Source organism: Triturus cristatus, chromosome 7 (genome assembly GCF_964204655.1).
Source record: "Triturus cristatus chromosome 7, aTriCri1.1, whole genome shotgun sequence".
Classification (NCBI taxonomy): domain Eukaryota; kingdom Metazoa; phylum Chordata; class Amphibia; order Caudata; family Salamandridae; genus Triturus; species Triturus cristatus.
The window spans coordinates 194320373-194347751 of record NC_140590.1 but is presented as its reverse complement, the minus strand read 5'-3'; the positions used below and the strand labels follow the sequence as shown (position 1 = coordinate 194347751).

General features: G+C 47.7%; 1 protein-coding gene across 1 annotated transcript in view; it reads right to left on the bottom strand.

Annotated features, from left to right (window-relative positions):
* The window catches only part of LOC146809199 (uncharacterized), a 67926-nt gene extending 65434 nt beyond the window's left edge, over nucleotides 1–2492 (bottom strand). Inside the window, exon 1 of the mRNA XM_085614842.1 lies at nucleotides 2416–2492. Within this exon, the coding sequence (XP_085470968.1) occupies nucleotides 2416–2492 (77 nt within the window). The remainder of the gene's footprint in view (nucleotides 1–2415) is intronic.
* Between the last annotated feature and the right edge of the window lie 24887 nt (nucleotides 2493–27379).

Genomic DNA, 27379 nt, shown 5'->3' with positions numbered 1-27379 from the left:
AAAGGTGGAGGTTGGTGACTCCCATGCTCCCTTCATAGCGAGGTATGCGACAATGCGCCTGGGACATCCGCGGTCTCCCGCCTCCCCAGAGAAACCGGGTGAAAATACCATCAATTTTATGGAACCAGCTCCCCGAAAGATGAAGGGAGACATTTTGTAAGATATGCAAAAAACCTGCCAAGGGTGTTGAGATGGAGGGACTGCCACTTCCGAAGGTCCGCTCCTGTCTTGTTGACCAGGGGTGTAATATTCAGGGCCCATTCGAGTTCTGGGATTAGGGAGATCCACACACCCAGATATTTGAAGGACAGCCGACGCAGATGAATGTTCGTCTGCCAATCGAAGCAGTCCCATGATGGATGGAGAGGCACCAGGGTGGATTTCGCCAGATTAAGCCGTAGGCCCGAGACCCATTTAAAGGCAAGAGAGGACCGCCGGACATCGCGAGCTGGAGCTCTCAGGATCCGCCAGGTGAAAAAGGAGGACGTCGTCGACGTAAAGAGCGATCTTGTTGACCCGAAAAGGATCCAAGCCCACCCACGGATGCCAGCGTCTTGGCGTATAAGAGAGGACAAGGGCTCCATTGCCAGCTCGTACAAGAGCAGCGAGAGTGGGCAACCCTGGCGAGTGCCCCTCCAGATGGGGAATTTCTCCAAGAGCACCCCGTTGATTAAGACCCTCGCCGAAGGACTGGAGTAGAGAACACGGATGAGGCGCCGGAACGGAAGGCCGAACCCCATCAGTTCAAAAACATCCTCCAAATAACCACAAGCAACCCTGTCAAACACTTTCTCAAAATCGATGAGAAGCAGGGCCAGGTACGGGGGAGGTGGTGGCGGCGCACAAGGGCGAGATGGAGTGCCGAGTGCCTCAGGCGGGCATAAAACCGCTCTGGTCCGGGTGAACTAAGATGTGTAAGTGAGGGCGGATCCACTGGGCCAGTACAGTAGCAAAGATTTTCACCTCAGTGTTGATGAGGAAAATAGGGCGGTAGTCCGCACAGGCAGGGAGGGCGACTGTGTCTTTGGGAGGACCACAATGGTGGCCACATCCAATTCAGGAGGAAAAACTCTGTGTCCATCACGTGTTGGAAGAGGGCCACCAGGTGCGGGACCAGTAGTTTGCAGTAGGTTGCATAGTATTCTCCGGGTATCCATCCGGCCCAGGCTTCCTGCCCGAGTTGAGGAGTGAAATGGTCCCTTGTATCTCCTCCAAGGAAAGGGGGAGATCTAGGGTCTCGGAAACGTCCTAGGGGAGACGGGGCAGTTGGGTCCTGGTCTCCAACAGCACCGCAGCCAAAGAGACCGTGGAAGGCCTGGCGATGTACTGATTGGCATAGTACCCTGCAAAGGCTTGGGCAATGGCCTGCGAGGTGGAGTGGTGACATCCGGTTGCGCCGCAAACTTCCGGGATGACGCAGTCCGCCTTGGGGTACGAGATTAAGTTTTGGAGCAATTTACCGTTTTTATCACCCCAGCCGTACACGTGAGCCACCGAGGAACGCCAAAGCATTTTAGCAGAGTCCAAGGAAACCTGACAAATCTCCTCGCGGAGGAAAGCAAGTTGCCGGGTGGAGTCAGGATTGTAAGCAGTGGCCTGGGCCGCCTCCAACAGTGCAGCGCGGGCCTCCAGTTGTGCAAGGCGGGCGGCCTGGGCAGCACGCCATACATGAACCAAGTCTCTAGGCACTCCCCGCATAGTGGCCTTGACAGCCTCCCATAACATAGCCCGCGAGGCAACCGATCCCGTGTTGATCAGGAAGTATTGCCACAGCTCTCGTTCAAGGGATTTAATGAAGTCCCTGTACTGCAGGAACCAAGCGTTCATACGCCAGGTCGTCGGGACACCTTCGGGATGAGTCCAGAGTCAGAAGGAGACGGGGGAGTCATCTGAGATGCCCCGGGGTAGAATATCAGCCCCCGACACCAATTGGCAGTCGGTGGCCGGCAAAAGGAACAGGTCGATGTGGGAGTGGGTATGGTGGGCCGCCGCAGTGTGGGTGTATTGGACCCGGCTGGGATTCCACATCCTCCAAGCGTCGCAGATCTAAGATAATTTTTAATCTCTTTTTAAAACTTGTTTTGCGTGAATGTTGAACTAAATATACTTTACCTGGAGCTTGGGAAATTGTGGAATTGCGCTGGGCTGGGGCTCTCACGAAGGGCAAACTGTACTGGTTATGCACGCTTTCATTGATTTTTTGCACATTGCTAGGCACCAACTTTTGCTGATGCACTTAGTGTTCTGCCTGGGCCTCTCTAAAAGAAAGAAGCTACATGGAGGCATGAAATGGATGCACTGCTGGCACGTCAAAGGTGTGCTAAACTTTATTGACAAAATCAGGTATAGTACACCACCAGTAAACTACGAGCTCCTCAAACCTCTGCAGCTGACTCATATCTCCATTCAATATACCTTGTCAATGTTTGTTGGTCAGTGACTATTGTGACTATTGCGGCTGGAATCTCCAGCTTGGCCTTAATCAGGTACATGTTACTTCAACACCTGCAGCAGCTTGTTTTTGGTCAACGGACACTCCTTGGAAGGACATAAATTGGATATATACCATCTCCTAATGGAATTGGTACCTGATGAGCTTTTCCATACCAAAACCAGGTTACATGAGGGCTCTGGACCCGATGTCATCCAAGCCTTACCCCTGGTTACTTCATCAATAAGTTAGATTGGTTGGGCAAAGGAGGTGGTTGCATAGGTATAATCAACAAGAAAACCCTAAAGGGCATGTTCTCATCTCTTCAGATTCAAAATTGTGAGAGTCTGCTTTTTGGATTCACTTTTACCTTTTCTGGAATGTTGTTGTATAAAGTGCTGGGCTCGCATGCTCATTTTTTACAGGCTCTTCCCAAATTTGGTTGCGGGTCTAGTTATAAACAGGGCCAACATCACTTTGCTCAGTGATTTCAACATACATACTATTGACGCCAACCTCTAAGAACCTCTTACCAGATATTGTGTCTCTACAGCTGCTGCAACTATTGGAGGGCCCCACTCTTGAGAGAGGCCACACCATTGACCTGGTTTTCAGTAATATGACTAATCTTCAGGTGCAGAGCCCTTCACCCTTAACTTGTTCAGATCAGTTTCTGCTTCATATTACTCTATCTGTCCCTACCTCTCCTCCCCCCCTTGTTACAGGCCAGACTTCTGGAAGAACACTGGTCTAAATAAAACTGGAGGCAACAAGACCAGATCAATCTTTACACTTGTAGTTTTATTGAGTGGATCACTTACTTACTGGACATGGTCTAGCCTGCAAGATGGTATAGGAGTGTACAGCAAAGCAAAAAAATCTCTTCAGTTTAATGCCCACTGACCTGCCTCAAAAAAGGATTGTAAGTGTCTGGAGAGAACCTGGAGAAAGTACTTTGACAAAGCCAGCAATCCTAAGTATAGGAGCACCATTAGGGTCTAATGATGCTGAAATAAAGGCCTCTCAATCAGCCTATTTTTCTTCCAAAATTGAGCTCTCCACCAATTCCCTCAAGAGATTTTTCAGATTCTGAAATATATCACGGAGCCAACGCTCTCTCACACTGCTCCAGAAGCTTTGATAGAGAACAACAATAATTTGGCTCTCTTCATTCAGTAGAAGATATTGGACATCTACTTCTCCTTCCCCGACAGCTTAAACATTAAGGATTCTTCAGATAACATCTAATACAGTCAGAAGAGTCTCGCAATGTCTTCCCTGACCTTGCTGTGAACCTTAACACAGATCTTCTAAGTGCAATAAAGTCAGGTTCTCCTATTGACCCTGCCCCCTTTGCATTCTCCGTCAAGGGTCTGATAGTATTGCTCCAACCTTGGTGGAGCAGCTCAATCTCTTCCTCTCCAGTAAGCAGGTCCACCCAAAATAGAATCATGCAGTGGTTTAACCAATTGAAGAAAACATCTGTCTTGATCATCTCTGTCCGAGAAACTACAGGTCGATCTCCCTGTTACCAGGAGCCTTGAGACACATGTTAACAATCATCTTTCTGTCTTCCTTCTGTCCAACAAAATCCTCCAACCCAATGAAATCTGGTTTAGACCACAGCACAAGACAGAAACAGCTTTGCGAGGAATTAAGACACTTGTTGGACCAAAGAGGCTCAGTAGCCATCATTCTCTTTTAACTCAGTGCAGCCTTCGACACGGTAGATTATGCCACACTCATCCATCGGATATCAAACGTGGGGATTGACAGCCGTGCTTTGAAATGGCTTTTCTCCTTACTTGACAATAAAACATTCCAGGTGTTAGATCACTCATGTTACTCTGACAACCTCCCTTTAAGCTGCGGGGTGCTTCAGAGGTCATCCCTGAGCCTCACCTTTTTTCAATCCTTATATTCACACCCTAGCTGAAATTGTGTATTGCCATGGGTTAGCACTGGTTATATACGGCGCTGACACTCAACTGGAAATTTAAAACTCCCAGGACTCCAGCTCAAGTCACCGTAGTCTGGCCCCATGTCTTCAAGAAGTAACCAGAGGGATGGCTAACTGTAAACTGAAGCTCAATGAAGACAAGGCTGAGGTTATAATATACTTTGAGGGAAAAGTAGTTCTGCCACTTAATAGCTTCACAGGAGCACAAAACTTATATTCAATTAGTGTCCCTCTCTCTTGATAGGACTGACATTTAATACAAAATGTATGTCTCTTCATTACATCCAAGCCACAAATAAAAAGGAATCCTGTCTTCTTAAAGATTTGTAGAAAATGTATATAAATCGTATATTCAAAAAGAATAAGTATATGCACACACAGATAAACACTATGCAATTACATACAAATTAAATGACGTGAAATGAATACAAAACAATAAATATATATATGTCACAACACAATATACAAATGACACATCAATATAAATCCAAAAACCACATTTAGACAAAGTGTGAAGTATTTTGACTATGTATCATCCCAGTTTTGAAATTAATCTAGTTATTCCCAATTATTCTGGGTGATCATTTGCACTTGATAAGTAGCGTTGACATTTCGACCCCTGGAAATATTGCGAAAATATATTCGTCTGAGAGCGGTCTTCTTCAGGACTAAAGAGAATCTGTGTGTGGCCTTCTATGAAGTTCCACCCTGACTTCTATGACAGCACAACCGCTTGTTCACAATGGATGACTTGTGATTCTTCTTATTCTGTAGGTAAGATTAGTCCAAGGCACATTGTGCCTATATATCTCCAGCGTCTGGCGCTCGGGTTCCAAGTATAAATCTCTCTTTGTCTCTAAAATGCATATTGCGGGGCCTGCTGCCTCCAGTAAACTGCTTCGAACAAGGATCCAAGGCTTAGTATTTGCCTTTAAATACTCTACGGCGTGTGAAAGCTCCTTCTGAGAGCCATGAGGTTATTATATAGGCATAAATCTCAGCAAGAAAATCCCTACCAATGTTTGTAATTTGTAATTTGTAATTGGAATTTATGCAGCACATTATCACCATGCGGTCTCTAAGCGCTGTGAGAGGGTGCTACCTTAGTCCAGGTGGGGGATGGCGCAAGTTACTGCATGCCCCAAGCCTCCTGAAAGCGAACTGTCTTGAGCTTTTTCCTGAATGGGATCAGGGAATGTTCCTTTCATACATTCTCAGGCAACTTGCTCCAGATTTGGGGGATGCAGGAGGAGAACGCCCTTCCTCCAATGGAGGACAGGCGAAAGCGAGGGCAGACCAAGAGGCTGGCCTCTGATGACCGTAACGTTCTGCTTGGATTGTATTTGGCTAGACTGTCTTTGATGTATCTTGGGGCTTGGCCATAAATGGCTTTGTGTGCAATGCAGAGGCCTTAGAATTTAATCCTCTGTCTGATTGGGAGCCAGTGCAGCTGGCGCAGGAGAGGCGTGGCATGCATTTGTCTGGGTACCTTAAAGATCAGTCTGGCGGCATCATTCATAACTATCTGTAGTCTTGCCAGAAGTTTTCCTGGGAGACCGAGGTAGAGGGAGTTGCCATTGTCTAGTCTTGATAATTTAGGGCTGATGCAGCTAATCTAAGGGTGTCAAAGGTAAGAAGGGGGGCCAATTTGTGTAGCTGTCTCAGTAAGCCTGTGCAAGTGCCCACTATTGCCGTACCTGTTGGGTCATGGATAGATTGGCATCGATGTTCAGGACCAGGCTTTTTACAGCCTGTGCCGGCTCTGGGTATATGCCTAGTTCTTGAGGTAGAGATTGCTCCAGGGGTTGGCATCAGTGGTGATGGCCAACACCTCTGTTTTATCTGAATTGATCTTTAGAGAGTTGGCCGTCATCCAGTTGACACTGAATTTGAGGATGTTCTGAACTCTGGTCTGGGCGATTGGAGAATTATCAATCTGAATGATGATTTGGGTGTAGTCGGCGTAGTTGTAGATCTGGTACTCCATCTGATTCAGTGCGGGTATCAAAGGTTGGAGAAAGGCATTGAATAGAAGGGGTGACAGTGCCGACCCCTGTGGAACCCCGCAGGGAAGTGTGCCTACGTTGGATACAGCGTCAGTCAGTTGTATTTTCTGGGAACAACCATCCAGAAAGGACGTGAGCCATGTAAGTGCCTTGCCCTGAACTCCTAGATCAGATATCCACAACAGGAGTAAGTCATGACTGACTGTGTCAAATGCCGCGGATAGATCTAGCAGAATCAGGGCACATGGTTTTTTGGTGTCCGCCCTCAGTCTTAATCCATCCAATACTGAGAGCATAACCCGTTCCAGGCTGTGGTGGGCCCGGAAGCCTGCCTGGTTAGTTTGCAAGAGACAATTGACTTCCAGGTGATGTGACAGTGCGAGAAGTACATGCTGTTCTAGAACCTTTGAAAGGAATGGGAGTTGAGAGATTGGGTGAAAATTCTTCAAGTTCTTAGTGTCGGCCCCCGCTTTTTTTAAGAGCGGAATCACACGTGCCTCCTTGAAGTCCTTGGGGACTTGTCCTGTCTGCAGGGATGTGTTGAGAAGTGAAAGGATCTCGGTCTTGATCCCAGGAAAGGCCATCCTAAAAATTCTAGGGGGGCAGGGGTCCGCAGGGGAACCTGATTTCACACGCCCTACAAGTAGAGCCAGAGAATCAGGCATGAGCACAGGAAAGGAGTTGAGGGGTTTATCAAAGAAGGGGGCCTGGGTTGTAGGTTCTAAAAGGCAGGGGAGCATAGGGGTACGCAGGATTTCAGTCAAAAGATCCTCTACTTTAGAGGTGAAGAAGGCTTGAAATAAATCGCTGTCTTCCATACAAAAGGAAGGCTTCTGTTCCTTCACTTGTCTAATTTCTTTCAGGATCTTGAAAGTCTCTTTTTGTACATTGTCAGCGGACGCGATCTTGAGTTCATAGAAATCTGATTTTCTTGTTAGTATAGCTTTTTTGTATGCAGTGAATTTTGCATGATATTTTAATCGAGCTTCGGGATCTTAAGCTTTCCGCCAGGCTCTTTCGTATTGGCAAAGTTCTTGTTTCAAACTTCGAAGGGTATCATTGAACCAGGAAGCCCCTTTCCCTTTGTCCCTAATGTTTTCCCTACGTGCAGGTGCAAAAGTGTGAATAGCACTGTTCAGCCTTTGTATCAGGGCGGTACTTTTTGCGTCGGGGTCACCTGGAGTGGGACTTCGGGGGCTGGATTTTTTGAGGGTCGAGACCAGGTCCTCTGCTCTGATCTTATTCCAGCTCCTAAGGACTTTCCATTCCGGGGTTGGAAGGGTTTTATGCTCCAGAGGTGGGAGACAGCCACTAATGATACAGTGGTCCGACCAATAGCAGGGCCTATGACCAGGGGGTCAGTATGTGGCTGGGAGGTCCAAACCAAGTCAAGTGTGTGGCCTTTCTCATGGGTGGGACCTGTCACAATTTGGTGGATAGAGCCTCGTCCATTAATGTAGCTTGGCTCTCTTTGGGAGATTGATCCCAGTGGAAATTGAAGTCTCCCATTATTACTATATGTTGGTACCGTGAGCGCATATCGTGGGTCAGTTCCATCAGGTATTCGACGAACCTGGGCGAGGTTCTCGGGGGCTGTATACAATAAGGGCAGCAACACAAGCTGCCAGAAAATAGAATTTTGCCCCTAGTACATCCGCCCCTTCAATGCTTTCTGCAAAGAGCATCTCAGCCTTGAGGGGATGCTTGTAAAAGAAGGTGACCCCACCCCCTCCGCAGCTTCCTTGTCTATTATGATAGAGGGCTGCATAGTTAGGGGGGATGGCGGCTACCAGGTCTGGGGTAGAGGATTCATCAAGTCAGGTCTCGGTGACACCTAATATATCTGTGGTGTTGTCTTGCAGTAGGGAGAACATTTCTAGGTTGTGTTTTTCAAGGACCGGGTGTTCAAGGTTGCAAAACTGAGTCCCGGAGGCTTAGTGTGCCAAGATTGTGGTAGACCGCAGATTTACGTGGCCTTAATAGCCCTTCTGATTAGAGTATGGCTGTTATTAAGTTGTCCGGTGGTGCTATGTTATGATTTAGGTGGTGGAGTTCTGCCAGAGAGTAAACATGGCCCGGGCCAGGGGTCCTGGCCCCTGGACAAGGTCGGGCACGGACAGGCGCAGGTGGGCTTGCCTTAGGTGCGCCTTTGGCGCGCCTGCGGCATGCTCGCTGGCCCCAGCTCGATAAAAATACCCTGAGGCTCCGCCCACCCACCACTCAGCCCTGCTGTGCAGCGGCTGTCTAATCAATGCACTAGACCGGGAACCAACCGGAAGTGCTCGGGCCGAAAAGTGGGGACGCGCTGAGGAGCGAGCAAGTGCAGGATGCAATCAGGTAAATGACACAGATAAAAAGAACTGATTAAAAGATTCTGTTTCTTTAAAATTAAGATGAACAAAGTAGCAGTAGTACAAACAATTGCTGGAGAAGGGTAGCAAGCGCGGCAGCGTTGCGAGAGACCCACCTTTGACCTGGGCAGGACTCTCTGATCAGCGCGCTTGCTCCAGCTCGATAAAAATACCCTGAGGCTCCGGCCACCCACCACTCAGCCCTGCTGTGCAGCGGCTGTCTAATCAATGCACTAGACCGGGAACCAACCGGAAGTGCTTGGGCCGGAAGTGGGGGTGCGCTGAGGAGCGAGCAAGTGCAGGATGCAATCATGTAAATGTTCCGGAATGTCTCAAGAGGCTTCCCAACCCTAAATGTGTAATAAAAAGTCTTGGCATGTGGCTGGACTCCAGCCTCACAATGGTTCACCAGGCCAAACAGCTTGCTGCTAATTGCTTTAGGACCCCAAATCTGTTAAGAAAGGTTCTCAATCTCCTTCCTTTTTCAGCCACAAAATTAATCATCCAGACTCTAACTATTTCATACATTGACTATACCTTGACTCCCCCACAGCATGATCAAGAGGCCGCAGGTCACTCAGAATGTCGCCGCTCGGCTCTTCATCAATCTTCCAAGGCACCAATTGGCAAAAGAGGTCTTGAAAGATCTACACTGGCTTCCATTGAAGCAGCAAGTGCAATTTAGGGTCCTATGCATTTTACACTGATCCCTACACAAGAGAGGTCCCCTTTTGATAACATCACTAGCCACCCCATACATTCCTGGGAGGTCACTCAGATACTCTTCAGCTCATTTGCCCCAGTTCATAAGATTAGGAAATCTCGTTAGGGAGGCTGTTCGCTCTCTCCTCTGACAACCAAACTCTGGAATACTCTCCCACTTGAACTACGTCAGCGGACTAACACATTTTCTTTTCAGCAACTAATTTCAACCTCAGTGTTGTTCTGGATATTGTGATGACCTTTCTAGTGCTGTGACACCTACGGGTAGCCATGCGCTCTACAACAATGGAATAAGTAATGCCTGAGATTTGAAACAATTGTTTTTCACACCTGCTGCTGGGCTCACACATAATTTAATGTGATCCCTGTCTGAACATGTGCCTCGGAGACCATAAAGACGACAAGGACAAACTCACCAGACTGCATGCCAGGCAGCCTAACAGAGCTGCCAGCCTGTCGAAGTGCCTCTCGAGGGTGAAGGCAGGATCTTGGGTCATAGAGGTTGGTGGAACTCTGCAGAATTGTGTGGCGTTTTTATGTAACTCTGCGAGTTCCGCCCACCCCGACTGAATAACCCTGATTAGGTGTGTAAGCTGCTCCCAGAGCAGAGACAAGGCCTGGGTGTGCAGAGTTGTTTTGGTAGGAAGGCCATTAGTGTTAGAGCTGTCAGCCTTAGGGTGGTCTTCCCCCTAAAAGTTGCCTACTTACCTCCATTTTCTGCTGGAATTTCCTTTGTTGGCCTAAGGACTATGTGCACTTTACCACTGTGCTAAAGTACTGGCTGGCCAGCAGCACATAGAGAGCCATCCACTTAAGTAGACCCTTAAAACATGTCCCAGGTCATCCATGGCAGCTGGATTGCAGTTTGAAACTGCAAAATTGACATAGCAAAATAACTCCTTGCCCAGCCTTAAACCCCCCTTTACTTCATATGTCACCCCTAAGGGAGGCACCTAGGAGTGAGCCAAAGAGCAGGGTGCAATGTAATTAAAAGGTTTGACATGTACTTTTGAGTTGTACATGTCCTTGTAGTGAAAACGTGCTGTTCATTACTGTGAGGCCTACCTGTCCCATAGGAGAACTTTGGGTTAGTGTTAAAATGAAGATTGTCTCGTAGACAGGTCATGTAGAAACAAGTTGTAGGTTTATTCATTAAGTAACAGTTTCAGATAAAGGTAACTCTGAAGGTGGTAAAGTCCATGTAATGCCCCACCAGGAGCAGCCTCCTTGCTGCTCAGCCCATCTCTTCCAACTGACGTCTCGTGAAGTCCCACACACTCAACATTCCAAATGACATCATTATACACTAAGCAGCAAGGGACAGAACAAGAATAAGGAAGGTGCACCAACCCATTAAAATTAGGTTATAGCACATCTCCTTTCCTTAGGGAAACTAAACACAAAGAATGGCAGAACATAGCAAAGAGATATAAATGCATTAAGGCACAAAGAACAAAATTACATTGCTTACATAAACAAGAATAAATATCTTGAAAAAATAAGTAAGCAGTACATTAAGCAACTGAATGGATGTAAGGCAATAAGAAAATACTCAAATACAGAAAATACATTAAATAAATGAATGCATGAAAATACCATAAGCAAATGCATGAAAATAGAGTAAGCGAATAAATGAATGAATGCCCCATTCCCTCCCTTAGGGAAACTCATTAGCTGGGTACTCACCACCCACGAACTCACTCCCAATGACACACTGAACATTGTAATAGGGGAAACACACCTCCATATAGGGGAATACACCTCCCAATGTAACTGAACATTGTAATAGGGAAACACACCTCCCTATGAAACTCTAAAACTCAAAACACTGTAATAGGGGAAAACACCTCCCTATAGGGGAATACACCTCCCTTAGAAACAGAACATCAACATCCATCCACACTGTAATAGGGGAAAACACCTCCATATAGGGGAATACACCTCCCAATGACACACAGAATATTGTAATAGGGGAACACACTTCCCTATAAAACTCAAAACACTGTAATAGGGGGAAAAAACGTCCCTACAGGGGAATACACCTCCCAATGACACACTGAATATTGTAATAGGGGAACACAGCTCCCTATAGGGGAATACACCTCCCTGCGGAACAGCACTGGGACACTCACCGCCCCACAAACTCACTGTAAAACACAACTCTGTGGAACAGACAGGGACACTCACAGCCCCCCAACCTTGACGTATTAAGGTACTAACCACTCTAGAAACCAGAACTCGGGCATTCACCGACCCACCACTTCAACACAATCTTGTACTCACTACCCTTGAAAATAGAACAGCAAAACACAAATACATGTCCACAAGCACACACACCAATGCCTGAGAAGTAGAACATAAACAATAGAGAAAGTCATTAAACACCGGTGAGCGAGCTCTCACCCGGCGCCTTGACATGAAGAGAAAACCTTTTCAAGAGCTGCATGTAACTGTCGCCTTCTGATTTGCTGTTGCGCAGTAACTTCATCCTAGTTAGTGTCTTTGCATAGTGTCCGAAAAATACATCTCCATGGATGGCTTCCCAACAACTGTGCCGAAAGTAGAGTCAAAAACATTTGGTCTATAAAGTTCTCCCTACCTAACGATTTTTTACAGAGGACTTCTGCAACCCACACTTTTCAGGGTAACTCAGTGCTGCTGATGTTGCAGACCATGCAGACAGTGCAGACTATGTCTGCTTCCACTGGTGTCTCAATTGCCAACTGCCGCCTACATCTCCGTCTGCCAACTGCTGCCCACATCTCCGTTTTACCAAATACCAAAAAGAGTACCTGAATTAGCTGTTTCCACACAACGAAATGTCCACAACTTTATCGGCGCAGGAAAACAATGCGTGGTTGGTGAAACAGGAAACCAAGTAGGTCTGAAACACCAATCCCAAAATGGTGGCACGCAGCGTACGCTGCACAGGGTGACTCTCGGCACGTTAGTGCTGTGATCGCTATAGAAGCAGCTAAGCTGGGAAAGACGTCAGAATGGCCACGGAATTGCTCCTCGCGACCATTGAAACAAGCAGGTAAGCATTAATCGCATTACCTGGCTCGCGCACTGTCTTTTAAAAAAAATCAACATGACAGTTGGACTGTCCACTGTAGTGCGCTTTAAAAAAAAGTGTGGAAAACGCCAAAATTCAAGATTAAATACACAGTACCTGCGCAATGGTGCACACGAAATCCACTCGAAATCACCCAATACCTGAATCTTAAGACACTTTCAACTTCACACGGGCCGCAGGTTCAGAGACATCACCTGCCTAATGGCTCCCTCAGGGTGACAGTTATCCTCGGAGCATAATTCGCTGTCACCCATTCCCAGCACACGTCGCTGCTCCCTCTGGAGAGGTGAGGAACAAACAATTCATCAACTTCAGCATTCTGTTCAAAACGGCTCACTAGGGGTGTCTGTCTATCTTCCCAGAACAGTTAGCTGCTGCCAATGCTTGCGCACCAGTGACTATTTCCAAGCCAAATCAACAGCATGTCACACAACTGTAGCAAAGACAGCTGGGCCAAAGCAACACCTCCAAAGTAGTTAGATGGTAGTAATCTCCACAGTAATTGTTAGCTGACTAGTAGTAGAAGGTGAAACGCCCAGGCTGCTGGTTGTCCTGTTGATGAAGGACACCGGTGGGGCTGAGGGTGTTTTCATTGCGTTTCCTTTACTTTGACGTTTCAATTCATATGTTCCAGTCTCTTTAGCAGACTTCCTTAGTTCCAGTATCGTCTTAGCTTCTTTAAACACAGTCTTTTCCCTCAATGTGTAGGTTCTCACTTCAAATCATCGCCAGTGTTAAAATGAAGATTGTCTCGTAGACAGGTCATGTAGAAACATATTGTTGGTTTATTAATTAAGTAACAGTTTCAGATAAAGGTAACTCTGAAGGTGGTAAAATCCATGTAATGCCTCACCAGGAGCAGCCTCCTTGCTGCTCAGCCCATCTCTTCCAACTGACGTCTCCTGAAGTCCCACACACTCAACATTCAAAATGACATCATTATAGACTGGGCAGCAAGGGACAGAACAAGAATAAGGAAGGAGCACTAACCCATTACAATTAGGTTATAGCAGTTGCCTTATTACATTTAGTTGCAATGGAAAAGCTTATTTAATGGTAAAGCCAGAGTTTAAATTAAAATTCTCAAATTTGCCACTGGCCTTAGCAATTTGGTGCCTTAAGCTTTTCCTGGACAACATGACTGGATATAACTGACAGAGTTTGTGAATTCCTCCCAGAGAGCCACACAATAGAGGGGTTAGGTGTGCCTGAATGGGCCACCTGCTGTCAGGTGAAGAACTTGGCACCTCCCCAAGTAAAACTAAATAGGCTGTGCGATGCCTTCACACAAGGGGCTTGTCCCCTCCACCTTTTCACTGCAGCCAGCTTGGATGCAGGGCGAGGAAGTCAGGAAATTCAAAGCACTTCAAAGAGAAATATTTAAAGATTCCTCCCATTTTCAAAGAGCCACCAGATGTAAAGATAGAGCCTTCAGAACCACTCTTCAGTTCCCTTTAGGAACATGCTAAGGACTCCCTGAGGACTGCCTACTGCTGTGACCTGCTGTGCACTCTTAAAGACTGCTTTTCTGCCTGGATCCTGGCCTGCACCCTCAGAGGCAAGCCCTATTGTTTTAATCCTGCTTCTCCACCTGAACATAGGACTACCAGAGTGACTCCAAGGACCAATTTCCTGATGTTCTGTGCAGAGCCACATGGACTTAAAATGCTCCCGGAATCTTGAACCGACACCTGGACCTGGCCTGAGTGAGTCCTGAACCACAGGTGGTGTTCCATCAGTCCTGGGTCCTTGGTTGTGGTGCTAAAGGTGCCCAGATACCCAAAATCCAAAACCTAGAACTTTTTGGACCAACCTTCTAGTCAATCCATCCAAGGTGCATCACCAGTCTTGGTGGGCACAGAGGCTTAGCACAAGGACAGAAAGGTTTCTATATCTTTAGTGATTTAGCGAATGAGGGACACTCTGGTATTGTAGGGGAAAACACCGAAATTACTGTAAAAGTATTTAGGGTCAACTCTCTGATCTTTTTCCCTATTGGTTAGGCATTCCCACCCACAAGCTAGTGCCATGCATAGATCTGGAACCCTCCTTTGAACACTACTTGACCTGTGGAAGAACAGAACAAGTACTGCACCTGCTGTTTGGGACATGTGAGGAGACCTGCATGGCTGGAACCGGACCCATGTGTACCCAGGTCAAGGAGGTGGAATCCATGTATTAGTTGTTTGACCTCTTGTGTAAGCTATAGGACCACAACAAGCTGCTAGAGGCCTGTTCCTAAAGAGCCCAGGTGACCAGTTTCAAATGTACCTGAAGGACTCTTCTGGAGGGAGTTTTCACCCTGAAGTGCTATTCCTGAGTTTTTTTTAATACTGTACAGGGTTTGCATGCCTGTGATAGACAGTAAAGAAATGGTTCCATGTATGTCCATTCTGATTGGGTGGATAGACAATTAGCCATTTCTCCAAAGGCCCTCCCTACGTCGAGCTGTTAAAGAGGTTTAAGTATAGCGGTGACCGAGTAGCCAGAGCCATAGCAGAACAATAGATCCACTCATAGCAGTTGAGACAGAGTACCCATAACACCAACTTTTAAATTGGGCCTTAGTTACATAGATAGATATCTTGACTAAGCAAAAGCCCTAAAACTGTCTGCAACTGGTAGGACTTTTGTAAGTACATAAGTGTAACATTTGTATTCCTCCCACTCTGAGCTTTTCCTGCCAAATCCAACATCTTCAACTGAATCTTGTCCAATACCTATCCATCATCGTGATAATCACCTAGCATACATCTGGCTGTCACGCCTTCTGATGAAGTTGGACTTCCTAAAAGGAGACCTAGGGTCCAATTTACAAGCCCTATGCACCACTAGAAAGTGCACATAAACAATCACCAAAGGTGCTTTCCTAAGTCTATGTGTGCTGCAGAATGCAGCACGCATAGAAAGATGAAAAAAACAAAGAGAAATAAGTACATCTCTCCTTGCTGCACCCCTCTACGTCCCTCCTGGGGAAGCGTAGCATTCAGACGCATTTCCAGGTTACGATTTCTCATAAATCTGGAAATGTGTCTGGCTCCATGGGTGTTTCCTGGGAACACCCACACCAAAAGCTATTGAATGCCCTTTTCACGCAAAGTGCTGCATGGAAAGGGGCCATAGGTTGGCATTTCAAGTCCTTGTAACTATGGGGCAGCAAAATGCGCCCCTGGTGCAGCACTGAAATGTAAATAAGCCAGTACATATTTTAACCAGGGAATGCTATGGGTTTAGTCCAGTTTTAAGCAATCTCTCAGGATCACCTGGTTTAGTTGTACACATTGTCTTTTCCATATATGAATTACATCCTCAAGGTATGATAAATCCAAGCCTAAATGTGTCAGATAATTTGCACATGAATGGGGGAATGAGAGCAATATCTTGTAAAAATGTCTCCCCACACTTTGCAACGGAGCTGGGTCTATAGTAAGTAAGTATCCTTTATTGTTTGATTAATTAAAATCTTACAATAATACAAATTTGTATAATAGTCCATTATATGCAATTTATAAAACAACAAATCTTTAAAATTCTGTACATATTTTGAATTAAATATATATGATAAAATTCATTACATTAAGGATTTACAAAATATGATAGTTATTAGTTTTCTGTTTTATGCTCATCTAATTTTTTCCATACTTTCATTAAAAATGTTACCAAAGCAGAATTCATGAGTATATTGTCTGAAGAAAAACATAGTATCAATGCCTGTCTACACGTTCTTACTCCTCGGTCGTTAAATAGTCTCTTTAGTATAGTCACTCTTTCGTTTTTCAATTCAGGACAGAGCCACAATAGATGGATAATATTTTCCTCCCCAGATTTACACAGCCTACATAATATGTCCTTTTCCAGTTTTTTCCAAGGCGGTAAATGGCATAATCCCGGTAATACACCAAATCGTGCTTTAATAAAAGTTTGTTTATTTTTCAGCGACCATGGCGTATCCAAGTATTGCTGTACCTTCTTTTTTGAGAAACCATTTATTATGGGCCATGCATGTTTTCTTTTTACAAATATATATTTGTCTCTTATCAACGATAAGTGATCTGTTATTTTATTAATAGTTTTTTAAAAAGATTCTGGGTCCATCATTTCCCAAAGTGCTGCCCCCTATTTGGCACTAGTCAGCGTTTTCAGTTGGTATATATATATAATTTCTAGTATAGGTCTCATACCCAATGTTGTAGTAAGATTTGCAAGTGCTCTGATCCCATTTCCAAAAGGTCTTTCTACTTAGCACAATCTTTTTCCAATAAGGCTTTTTGTGAAATATACACCCAGCTAGGTAAACAAATTAACCACTTCTAATTTCCCCTCATCTATATAGACATTAAAAGATTTCATAGAGGAGGAGGAGCCTAGCGCGCATCCAAGATGGTCGCGTGAGCACAGGGCTCCCCGGACCCTTTCTGCTCCTCGGAATTTATCCTGAGAATATCCTGACGTGGCTTATGGAATCTGAGAGATAAAGACCAGCTGAGCATATATCTCTTTTCAAAAATCAAATCGGACCTGGGAATCCTGAGTTGTCGTCGTCGGAACTTTTGGGACCCACCCGACGGAGGTGACCGGGGTGAAGGTGACCCGAGGGGCCGGGCTGCAATTGAACAACAGCGGCTTCAGCGCGGTGCCAGCTGCCGATCCACCACTTTCGGTTTCGGTTTTGCACTTCAGGAGACCGGCAGGGGGGTGCGCTCGGGGTGGCGAGGTGCTTCCTGGGCCTCTGCATGAGGTTTTCTTCCACCTGCCACTAGAGTGCCTATCGCCTCGGACCCCCTATACCGACATTTTGTGGTCTTCTTGCTGGTGCCCTTACACCTCTTGATTGGAGGTCCCCTTGAGTGACCGTGTTCACATGGGGGGCAAAGGGGGTCCCGAGGGGCGCAAGACCAAGGCTTCCCTCCGCGGGGGAACAGTCCAGAGCAATAACATGGACCGCTACACCCAGGGCAGGGGGCCCTCTGGCGCTGCTGGCCTCCCCTCGGATACTGCGGAGGGAGGCACGACCGTCTCTACGGAACTATCCCTGCAGGACATTATGGGCGCCATTGATGGCATTAGGGAAACCATCGCGACGCAATATGAGGCCCTGGCCCGTAAGATTGACACTGTCGCGATTGATGTCACCCTGATCCGGGCCGACCTCTCCAAAACTAACGAGAGGGTCCAGGCTCTCGATACACGGACCTCCACCCTCGGTGCGGAGGTGTCGGATCTGCGGGCCGCGCTTGGAGACATCAGGGTGGTCAACGATCATATGGCCCGGCGGCTTGAGGACTTCGAGGGACGGGCCCGACGCAACAACATCCGCGTCATAGGTGTACCGGAGTCCTCCGACGGCCGCCCGGTTGACCTCGTGGTCGAGGAACTTATCCTGAAACAGTTGTCCCCGGCTGGCCTAAGTAAGTTCTTTGCCGTGGAGCGGGCCCATCGAGTTCCGGGCGGTCGGCCACGGCCGGGGGCCCCCCCGAGGCCTATCGTGGCCAAACTGTTCCACTACAGGGACCGCGACGCTATTCTGCAGGCCTCACGGACCCACGGCCCGGTTCGTCATGAGAACTCGACCATCAATTTTTATCCGGACTTCACGCAACTGGTCCAGAAACAACGGATGGGATTCCAAGGGGTGAAGCGTCGTCTCCGCGAGCTGGGCCTAAAGTATTCGATGCTCTACCCTGCAAAACTCCGAGTGGAACATGGGGATCGGACAGCCTTTTTTGACTCTCCTGTGGCCGCAAGTGACTGGCTGGACTCTCTGCCGGACGGAGGTGGCCGTCCCGGACCCTCTGCGGGCACCGCGGGTGACGGGTCCCCTTTAGAATGACTTTTGGTCCTTGATTTTGCCGTTTTGCACTGTACAGTTGGGTCTTATTTCATTTGTATATTGTGTTTTACCAGGACCAGTGAGGGGGGCGGGCGGGGACGGGTCCCTTACCTCCTCTGGGGTCTTTTCGTAGAATGGGGTTAGAGGGGCGACAGGCACACTGCAAGTTGGGGGGTTTTTTGGCCCGCAGGGGTGCAGGGTGGGGGGAGTTGGTCTTGGGGTGGGGTTGGGGGGGAGGAGGGGTTGTTTTGTTGTGTGTTTTTTGTTTACAGGGCGAGGTACTGATTTTTGTCCACATTTGGGAACTGTGCTGCAGGCTGGGGGACCCTTGATCTATTGGGGGGGATGGGGGGGACGGGTTGAGGCTTATGTCATGGAACGTCAATGGGTTGGGGGACCGTATCAAGCGGGGTGTAGTACTGCAATATTTGCGTCGTTTGACTCCTGATGTGGTGTTTCTCCAGGAGACGCATCTGGTTGGCAATGTTTGTCATGCAATGAACAGGGGGGGATACCGCCTCGTGGCCCATTCTGGCTTCACAACTGGTTCCAGGGGGGTGGGCATTCTCCTGCGAACCTCACTTCCGGTGGAGATCACTAAGATAGTCTCGGATGACAGAGGGCGCTATGTGTGTTTGATTGGGAGGTGGGAGGGGCAGCCCCTTGCCCTGGTTTCAGTTTACGTCCCCCCGGGCCTCCAGAACTCCACCTTCACTGACTTGGGTCGAATGCTGCTTGACCTTCCGGACAGCCTCCTGCTCATGGGCGGGGACTTTAATTCTGTGGTTTCGGGTGAACTGGATCGTCACCCACCGAGGACCCTCCCCGCTGCCCAGGCATGGCTGGGTGGGATGCTGGAGACCTTCGGCCTGGTGGATAGTTGGAGATTAATGCATCCGACCCAATGTCAATTCACCTTTCACTCGGGGGCGCATGGGAGTCTCTCTAGGTTAGACTACTTCCTTATGCCCGCGGCGCAGACTGGTCGGATTCGAGAGGTCAAGCACCTGGCGCGGGGTATCTCCGACCATTCTCCGCTGTGGCTTCTTTTTGACACCGAGCCGCGGTCTGCAGGGCGGATCGCTCCCATTAACCCATGGTACCTGCGAGACCCTACGACTCGTGACAGCCTGGTTAAGGCTATGGACCAATACTTCCTTGATAACGAGGGGTCGGTGTCGTCTGCAATGTCCCTGTGGGAAGCCTTTAAAACCGTGATCCGCGGACACGCCCTCTCCCAGATAGTGGTGGCTAAGAGGGTCAAGAGTGAGGCAGTGGTGAGGCTGGAGACTGACATCTCGGGGCTGGAGTCGGCCTTGGAGGCGAATGTCACTCCGGACGGGCTCCATGCCCTCAGCCTGAAACAGTTTGAATATAGGTCCCTGGTCACTGACGCGGCCAAAACTATGTATAGGGAGCAGCAGGGTCGACTGTACGATGCCGGGGACAAGGCGGGAAAGTTGATCGCGTGGCTGGACAGGAAGGAGAGAGTGAATCGTGTGGTCCCGGAGTTGCGTGCTGCGGATGGTGTGTGTGTGACGGAGCCGGATGAGATTGTGGAATGTTTTGCCGACCACCTCCGGGCTGTGTACTCCCCAGTGACTGACAGGGATGAAGACGACTCTCGCCTTCTACTGAGGGATATCGCCTTGCCCGGCCTGTCCGTTGAGGACCGTGAGCGGCTGGACGCCCCCTTGTCGGCGGATGAAATAGCGACCGCGATCCGATCCCTTCGCTCGGGCAAGGCTATGGGTCCCAACGGTCTGCCCATTGAGCTATATAAATTGCGCCCTGACAAGCTTGCGCCCTTCCTCAGTCGCATGTTCCGTGAGTCTCTGGCGGCGGGTTCCCTCCCGGCCGACCAGCGTTTGGCCACGATAGTCGTGATCCCCAAGGAGGGCAAGCCGCGAGACCGCTGTACTTCTTACCGGCCTATTTCACTGCTAAATGCAGAGCCTAAGATCCTGGCGAAAGTCCTTGCCAATCGTCTGTTGAGCGTCGTGTGCGATCTTATTCATCCGGACCAATGCGGCTTCATCCCGCATCGTAACACCGCTCTTAACTTGCGGCGTCTTCACGGCGCCCTTGCCAGGGCGGAGCTCCTCTCCGAACCGGCCGTGCTGGTTTCTTTGGATGCCACGATGGCTTTTGACACCATCGAGTGGCCATTCCTCTGGGCTGTCTTGGCTAAATTTGGCTTTGGGGAAGGATTTATTGGCTGGGTGAAGCTTCTTTACACGGGACCCATGGCTCAGGTGGTGGTGAATGGGCGGGTCTCTCGGCCCTTTGCCCTCGGCAGGGGCACGAGGCAGGGATGCCCGTTGTCCCCTTTGCTCTTTGCTCTCGCCCTGGAGCCACTCGCTGCTTGGCTCTGCTGGGAGCCCTCGCTTAGAGGGATCCGGTGGGCCCCGGGCTTTGAAGATCGGGTTTCGCTGTATGCGGACGATATTCTCCTGTATCTCACCTCACCGCGGCAGTCGCTCAACGTCCTCTTTGACGTTCTGACTTCCTTTGGGAATAATTCGGGTCTCACGATCAATTGGTCTAAATCCTGCGTCTATCCGATCTCCGGTGGTCCTCCTCTCCTGCCGCCTCGGCTTCCGATCCAAGTATCTCTGAGCGGCTTTAAGTACCTGGGGATATACGTTTCGCTGGACCCGGTGGCTCGCTATGAGCAGAATCTCCTGCGTCCGCTTCGGCGATTGCGAGAGGACACGGCCCGGTGGTGCAGGCTGCCCCTGTCCCCGCTGGGTCAGGCCGCGCTGTTCAAAATGATGTCCCTTCCCAGGTTCCTCTATGCACTCCAGAATTCCTTCGACGTCATCCCAGTGGCCTACTTTCGTGAGGTGGAGAGCCTGCAGAGGAGACTGGTGTGGGACGGGCGGGCGCGTATTGCTCTTGCTAAGCTTACTCTCCCCTGGTACGACGGGGGCATCGCGCTTCCCGACATTCGCAGGTATTATTGGGCCGCGCAGCTTTCGGCCATTAACCATGCCACGTATGCGCCTGGCCTGAATCCGGCGTATGAGATGGACAAGTTCCTGCTTCCCGGCGGGGACTATAACAGGGCACTTTACTCCCGCTCGGCTGGCCGGACCCTTACGGGTCCTACTAAGATTGCGGTGCGGACCTGGAGGGCTGCCACTGCGGCCACGGGCTGGAGTGAGCGACTGACATGTGCTACTCCTTTGTTTGCCTCCGATCGCCTGGGCAGCCTCTGGACTACGAAGGGGTTTGACCAGTGGGACACGATTGGTATCAGCAAAGTGGGAGACCTGTGGCATAAGGGCGCGGTTAAGACTTTCGCGGCGCTTCAGGCCAAATATGAGCTTACGGACAGGGAGTTCTTCCGCTATGCCCAGGTTCGACACGCCCTGCTCTCGGTCTTTGGAGAGGGGACCAAGATCCCGGTTTCCTCGCCCCTCGAGGACCGCATACTTGACGGACATGTCCCTGACAGTACTATTTCTTTAATTTATAAGAAACTGATTAATCATCGGGCTGACCTCTTGGTGCGCCTTCGGGAGGCTTGGACGGGGGATGGGGTGGAATTGGACGACGAGGACTGGCAGTCTGCACTGTCGTCCCCCAAGGAGGTCGCCATTCCAGCCCGTCTCCGGTTGGTACAGCTTAAGATTCTTCACCGGGTGTATGTGACGGGTCCTCGCTTGGTCTCGATGGGATTTTCCGACGACGGGCTCTGTAAGCGGGGTTGTGGGCTCAGCGCCACCTTTCTCCATATCCTGTGGGAGTGCCGCGAGGTGGCGGACTACTGGCGCCGGGTACATACGGTTATGGGACAGGTCACTGGGGTTGTGCTGCTGCCGGAGGTGCGTCGCTGTGTCCTGAATGTGTGGGAGCCCAATGATTATAGCGCGGCTCAGACTCGGTGGGCGGCCCTGGGGAACATGATTGCCAAGAGAGATATAGCGCAGCTTTGGGGTGCCCAGCGGCCGCCCACCGTGTCAGTATGGAAGGAGAATATGGACTGGTGTATGTTCAGGGAGAAGACTGTGTATGTTGCCCGTGGTAAGCCGGGGGCATGGGACAGAATCTGGGGGCAATGGAATGCATATCGCGGGGGTATCTGTACGCCCCCCCTGGTGGACACCGATATCGCCATGTCCCCCTGACCCTTGACGGTTCCGGGCACCTTTTGGAATGACTACATATGGACGTTCATTTCCCTTGGCCCCCCCCCCCCGTCCCCAGCCTCCCGGTACTCCTTCCTTTAGCGTGCTGCTTAATGGTCTGAACTGGAGTTCCCCGGAGGAAGCCTGACCTGCGCTGTTTGTCTTTATGCCTCGCCTTTTGTTTTTCTTTTAGTTTTTTGTGTCTGTTGGACTTAAGTCTCCTGTTCCTTTAGAACTATCCGGAGCCACTACGGGGCCGAGCCCCGGGAACCGACTGCAGCCTTGATAAATGTATATTTCATTCTGTACTTAGCGGCCGGCCCTGGTGGTTGTAGGCCCGTGCTTGTAATCGAATTATTGTTCAATAAAATCTTTAAAAAAAAAAAAAAAAAAAAAGATTTCATAGAGCATACTCCTGCAATTATTAAAAAAATATATTTTGAGGCATTTTCACACAGGTCTAACCTAGCCATATAACTGGTGTACTTGTGTATACATTTCTGCAGCGCCATAGGAGTTTGAGCCAGGAGCGCAGCATAATCACCATAGAGGATTATAGGTAAGGGGGATGACTCCACATAGGGGACATCTTTCGTCGTTTGCCCCAGAATTGCCTCCAGCCCATTCGTGCACAAAGAGAACAAAAATGGTGAAAGTACACAACCCTGTGTTAGTAGAATCAAAACAATTCAGCTTTAGTATTGAGCACCCTGAACTTCATCAGCACTGGCCAAGGCATTCTTCTAGGTTAATCTTTTGGATTATACTTATTCATTTACAAATTAAGCACTGTCAATATATACCATCTAGGGAACATGACAAACAGAAATCTGCACATATTCTAAAACATAGGGCAATCTGTCAGTAGTGATGGGGAGGGAAATTTCTCTCATTTTGCCTCTTTCTTCCTTTCTCTTTCTCTCTTGCACACACCCTCTCTTCCAGTCTCTGTGCCCAGATTGACAAAAGGACTTGCGACTCGTGTAGTTATGAGTGAAGAGTCTCCGCTCTCATGCAGGAGTCTCTGCACTCACAGTGGAATTTCTGCATGGCACACTGCATAGAGTGCACCGTGCAGAAAATTCTCCAAGAGTTCGGACACTTCGCCGTGAGTACTGACACTGTACACCGTAACTTTATGAGTCGTAAGACTCTTTGTGACTAGGACTCTCTCTGTAAGAACTGCCTGAAGCCATTATCAGGCTTGTGATAGAGCAGCAGACCGGACAGTTTTTACTGCAGTTGATCATCAGACTTCTGTTATCTAAGGGAAGAAGTGGTGGGCTCTGATGCTTCCCATTTGATATAGAACATGAACAAGACTTTGCTTCATATGCACCCTATGGAAATCCCTCTTCCATTGCTAGTACTCGCTTATATCATGCACATACACAGTGCCTATTTGTGCAGTCGTAAAATCACCAATAGACATTTTTTCTTGTTCCCATATCATCACTCATCTATGTAACAGCTTCTAGTCCCTACTTTTCTGCCTCACCCCTTGTGTGTTAACTGATGTGGTATTCATTAGCCTGACTTGGTGGTATTTACTATTTTTGTTTTATAAAAACATCCCCAAACAGACAGGGCCCAACAGTTTCCTACTGTGCTTGGGAACCTTTTGGTCCTCCTAAGGGCCATTGTCAGCAGAAAAAGCTGCATGAAAGATCTCATGTCAACACAGAATGCAAAACTAAGAGGCTCTTTTTAAGGTTGGGAGAGGCATGCTATTCCGATTATGGGCTTCTTGCTGTTATTAGCTGATAATGGCAACTTGGTCTCTTGTGTGTTGTTTGTTTATAAGGGGTTTTCTAATGTTCAGCTTGGATTAGGGTAGAGGCTTGGTTCCTATTTACTTTTTAAATATATTTTAATTGGCTTTTCAACTTTTACATTATTAAAGCAATTATTTCAACAGTGTTAAACAGTACGCACATTTTTTGGCATATAAAGTTATAGCATAAGTCTTTTGCATTACCGGTTGTTTTTTCCATCATTACAGAGTTTGTGGCGTAAAGACAATCATAATTTGCCAATATCTTAATGGACTTTGCACCCTTTTTATGTGTATTGTTAGACTTGGCATCTTTTGGCGTGTTTCCCCTGAGTTTTTGCTTTCTGACCTCCCGGTTTTGACTCTGTTTTTGCCGGCGTAACATTTCTGCGCACTTTTCACACTGCTGATCAGTGGTAAGGTGCAGGCGTCCCTGTGTAAATTGTGTTATGTATTGGTGTTTCCATGATTGGATATTTGATTTACTTGTTAGTCCCTAGTAAAGTGCACTGAGTTTGCCAGGGTCTGTGAATCAAATGCTACTCGAGGGCCTGCAGCATTGATTGTGCCACCCACGTGAGTAGCCCTGAAAAGGTTCTTCAGACCTGCCATTACAGAGTCTGCGCGCAGTTTGTAACTGCCATGCCGACTTGGCCAGTGCACACACTTGCCAGTCCCTAACCTTCCCTTTTCTTACATGTCATGCACCCCTAAGGTAGGCCCAAGGTACCCCTGTGGGTAGTGTGCAGTGTATGTGAAAAGTGGGACATGCCCGGGTGTGTGTGGCATGTCCCGATACTGAATTACAGTCAATTTTGTTTTTCACTATTACAAGGCTACCGGTTCCCCATAGGAGAGAATGGGAGGTTCGTTTATAATATCTTATAAATGTAACTGGCCCAGGGAATTAAGTAGGAAAATGAAGTATAGTATGCCTTAACTCAAAATCTAAAGATGCATCTTTTAGTGAAGGTGATTTTTACATTCTGTGTTTGAAAATACCACTTTTAGAAAGTAGGTATTTTCTTGCTCAGTCATCCTTTGTGCCTCTGCATAGAGTATGTGGACACTGTCTAGGGCTAGTGACTCCATCTCACTGACTGTGGAGAGTGTACTTGATGGGTTGGATTCCTGGATTGCTACTAGACTGGTCCTGCTGTGCAACAGAGAAGGCAGCCCTGTGGCAGTAGTTGGCTAATACAGTCACTGCATTGGCAGAGTATTTCCGGACTCACTGACATCAAAATGAAGTGACAGGATGAGAGGAGGCGGGTACAGGAAACATTTACTAGAATAGTGGTCGCAAGACCACTTCCTGGTGGACAAACTAGAGAAGGGCGTCCTCACCACCATTCATACCCACCTGCTGCATGGGCAACCATAACACAGGTAATGTGAAATTATTTAAACAATGACTTTATTAGATAAATGAGTACTATAGACTAGGAATTTGACTGTGGAAGTCACTTCTCGTTTGTGCAATTAATCATGATGATTTAGACTCTCATCTCTTTCATTTTGTCTATTGAACTACAAGCCCCAGCATCCCATGTACTGGGAATGTTAACTTTCATTTTCTCATTCACAAACAGTGACCCATCTCTGCTGGTGATTACAGTTTACTCTGATATACGGCACATAAACATGTGCAGTTAATAGTAACCATCACAGTAATTGAGTAAATATGTTAGGAGTTGTACACAATCATAATTTGTTGGTTTTGTCTGTTGACTTCTAAATTTAATTTCCGAAAAATCCAGAGTAGATCCACCCACTGGAGCACTTATTCCTCAAATTGAAGAAAGACAAAGTCATCAGGGCAGTTCAACCAATACCATGGCACAAACTCATAGAAAATATTGCCAGAAGTGGGTCCTTTGTATTACATTGTGATCAGACAACCAGAGATAGTTTACAAAGAATTCATAAATAGTCTCACACCAGTGAACTGAACTAGGATATTTTGACATGTGTAGACTCGAATGCAAATGAAATTACACTGATATCATTTTTGGCCCTGTGATGCCTTCCAGGAAAATACCTACTACAAGGAACTCTGCTCCACTTGCGGGCGTGAGACATGGTTAGGCAGCACGCACTAGGTGGATGTTAGCCAACTCTGTGTAGAGGACATTACGGGGACTGAATCACTGGGGTTCTCACTTAAGGATACTAGTGGTGCTCTTTATACAGGCCTGCTCTGCTATAGACCACCAGGTGGTGCTTCCCATGGCGAACAAGAATTGATTGATGCAATGTATAATCTATCGCACTCCCACTTTAAGTTATTGATCCTTGGAGATTTTAATCTCTGGAAGAATGGTACAATTGAGATAGCCTTTAGAGAGCTATGCCAGGCCTGTGAGAATATTAATCTCCAACAGCTGGTACTGCATCCCACTCATTAGAAGGGCCATGTGCTTGACATTGTTTTTTGTGATGATAGAGTCACAACTGTAAAGGAGATACTTCCGCTATGCTGGACAGACCATTATTTGGTCCTTTTCTCTTTAAAAGTAGCTAGTCACCAAAAACAAGCTAACTATGCGACTGTCACTCGAAATAGTAGAGAATGAACCAAAATATATAATACTAACGGATCTTCCTCGACTTGTTGATGATGGATTTGTCAAAAATGAGTCAGTTGGGATGAACTACCTGAATTTGTGTCATCAGATTACCAATTCTCTAGATCAGATAGCCCCCATGAGGAAAGCTAGAAGATGTAAAAAGCCTTCTGCACCTTGGTATAACGAAGAGCTTAGATTGATGAAGACCAGCTGTAAACAAGCAGAAAGGAAATGGAGAAGGAATTACTTAGAGAAAGACAAAGTAGCCTTAAAAAACTGCTTTATTCTTATAAAGAGCTGATAGGTAAAGCTAAGGCCAAATATCTTGAGGAAACCATTTTACATTCATCTAATAAATCTCAAACTTTATTTAGCCTAGTAAGAGGTTTATCCAACCCAGACTGCGCAAAATCAAAGTTTCTGTCATCGCAAGAATTAGGCGATGATTTAGCAGTTATTTTCGAGGACAAAATTAATAAAATCTTAATTGGATTAAAATCCCCTGCGGATGATGATCCGCATCAG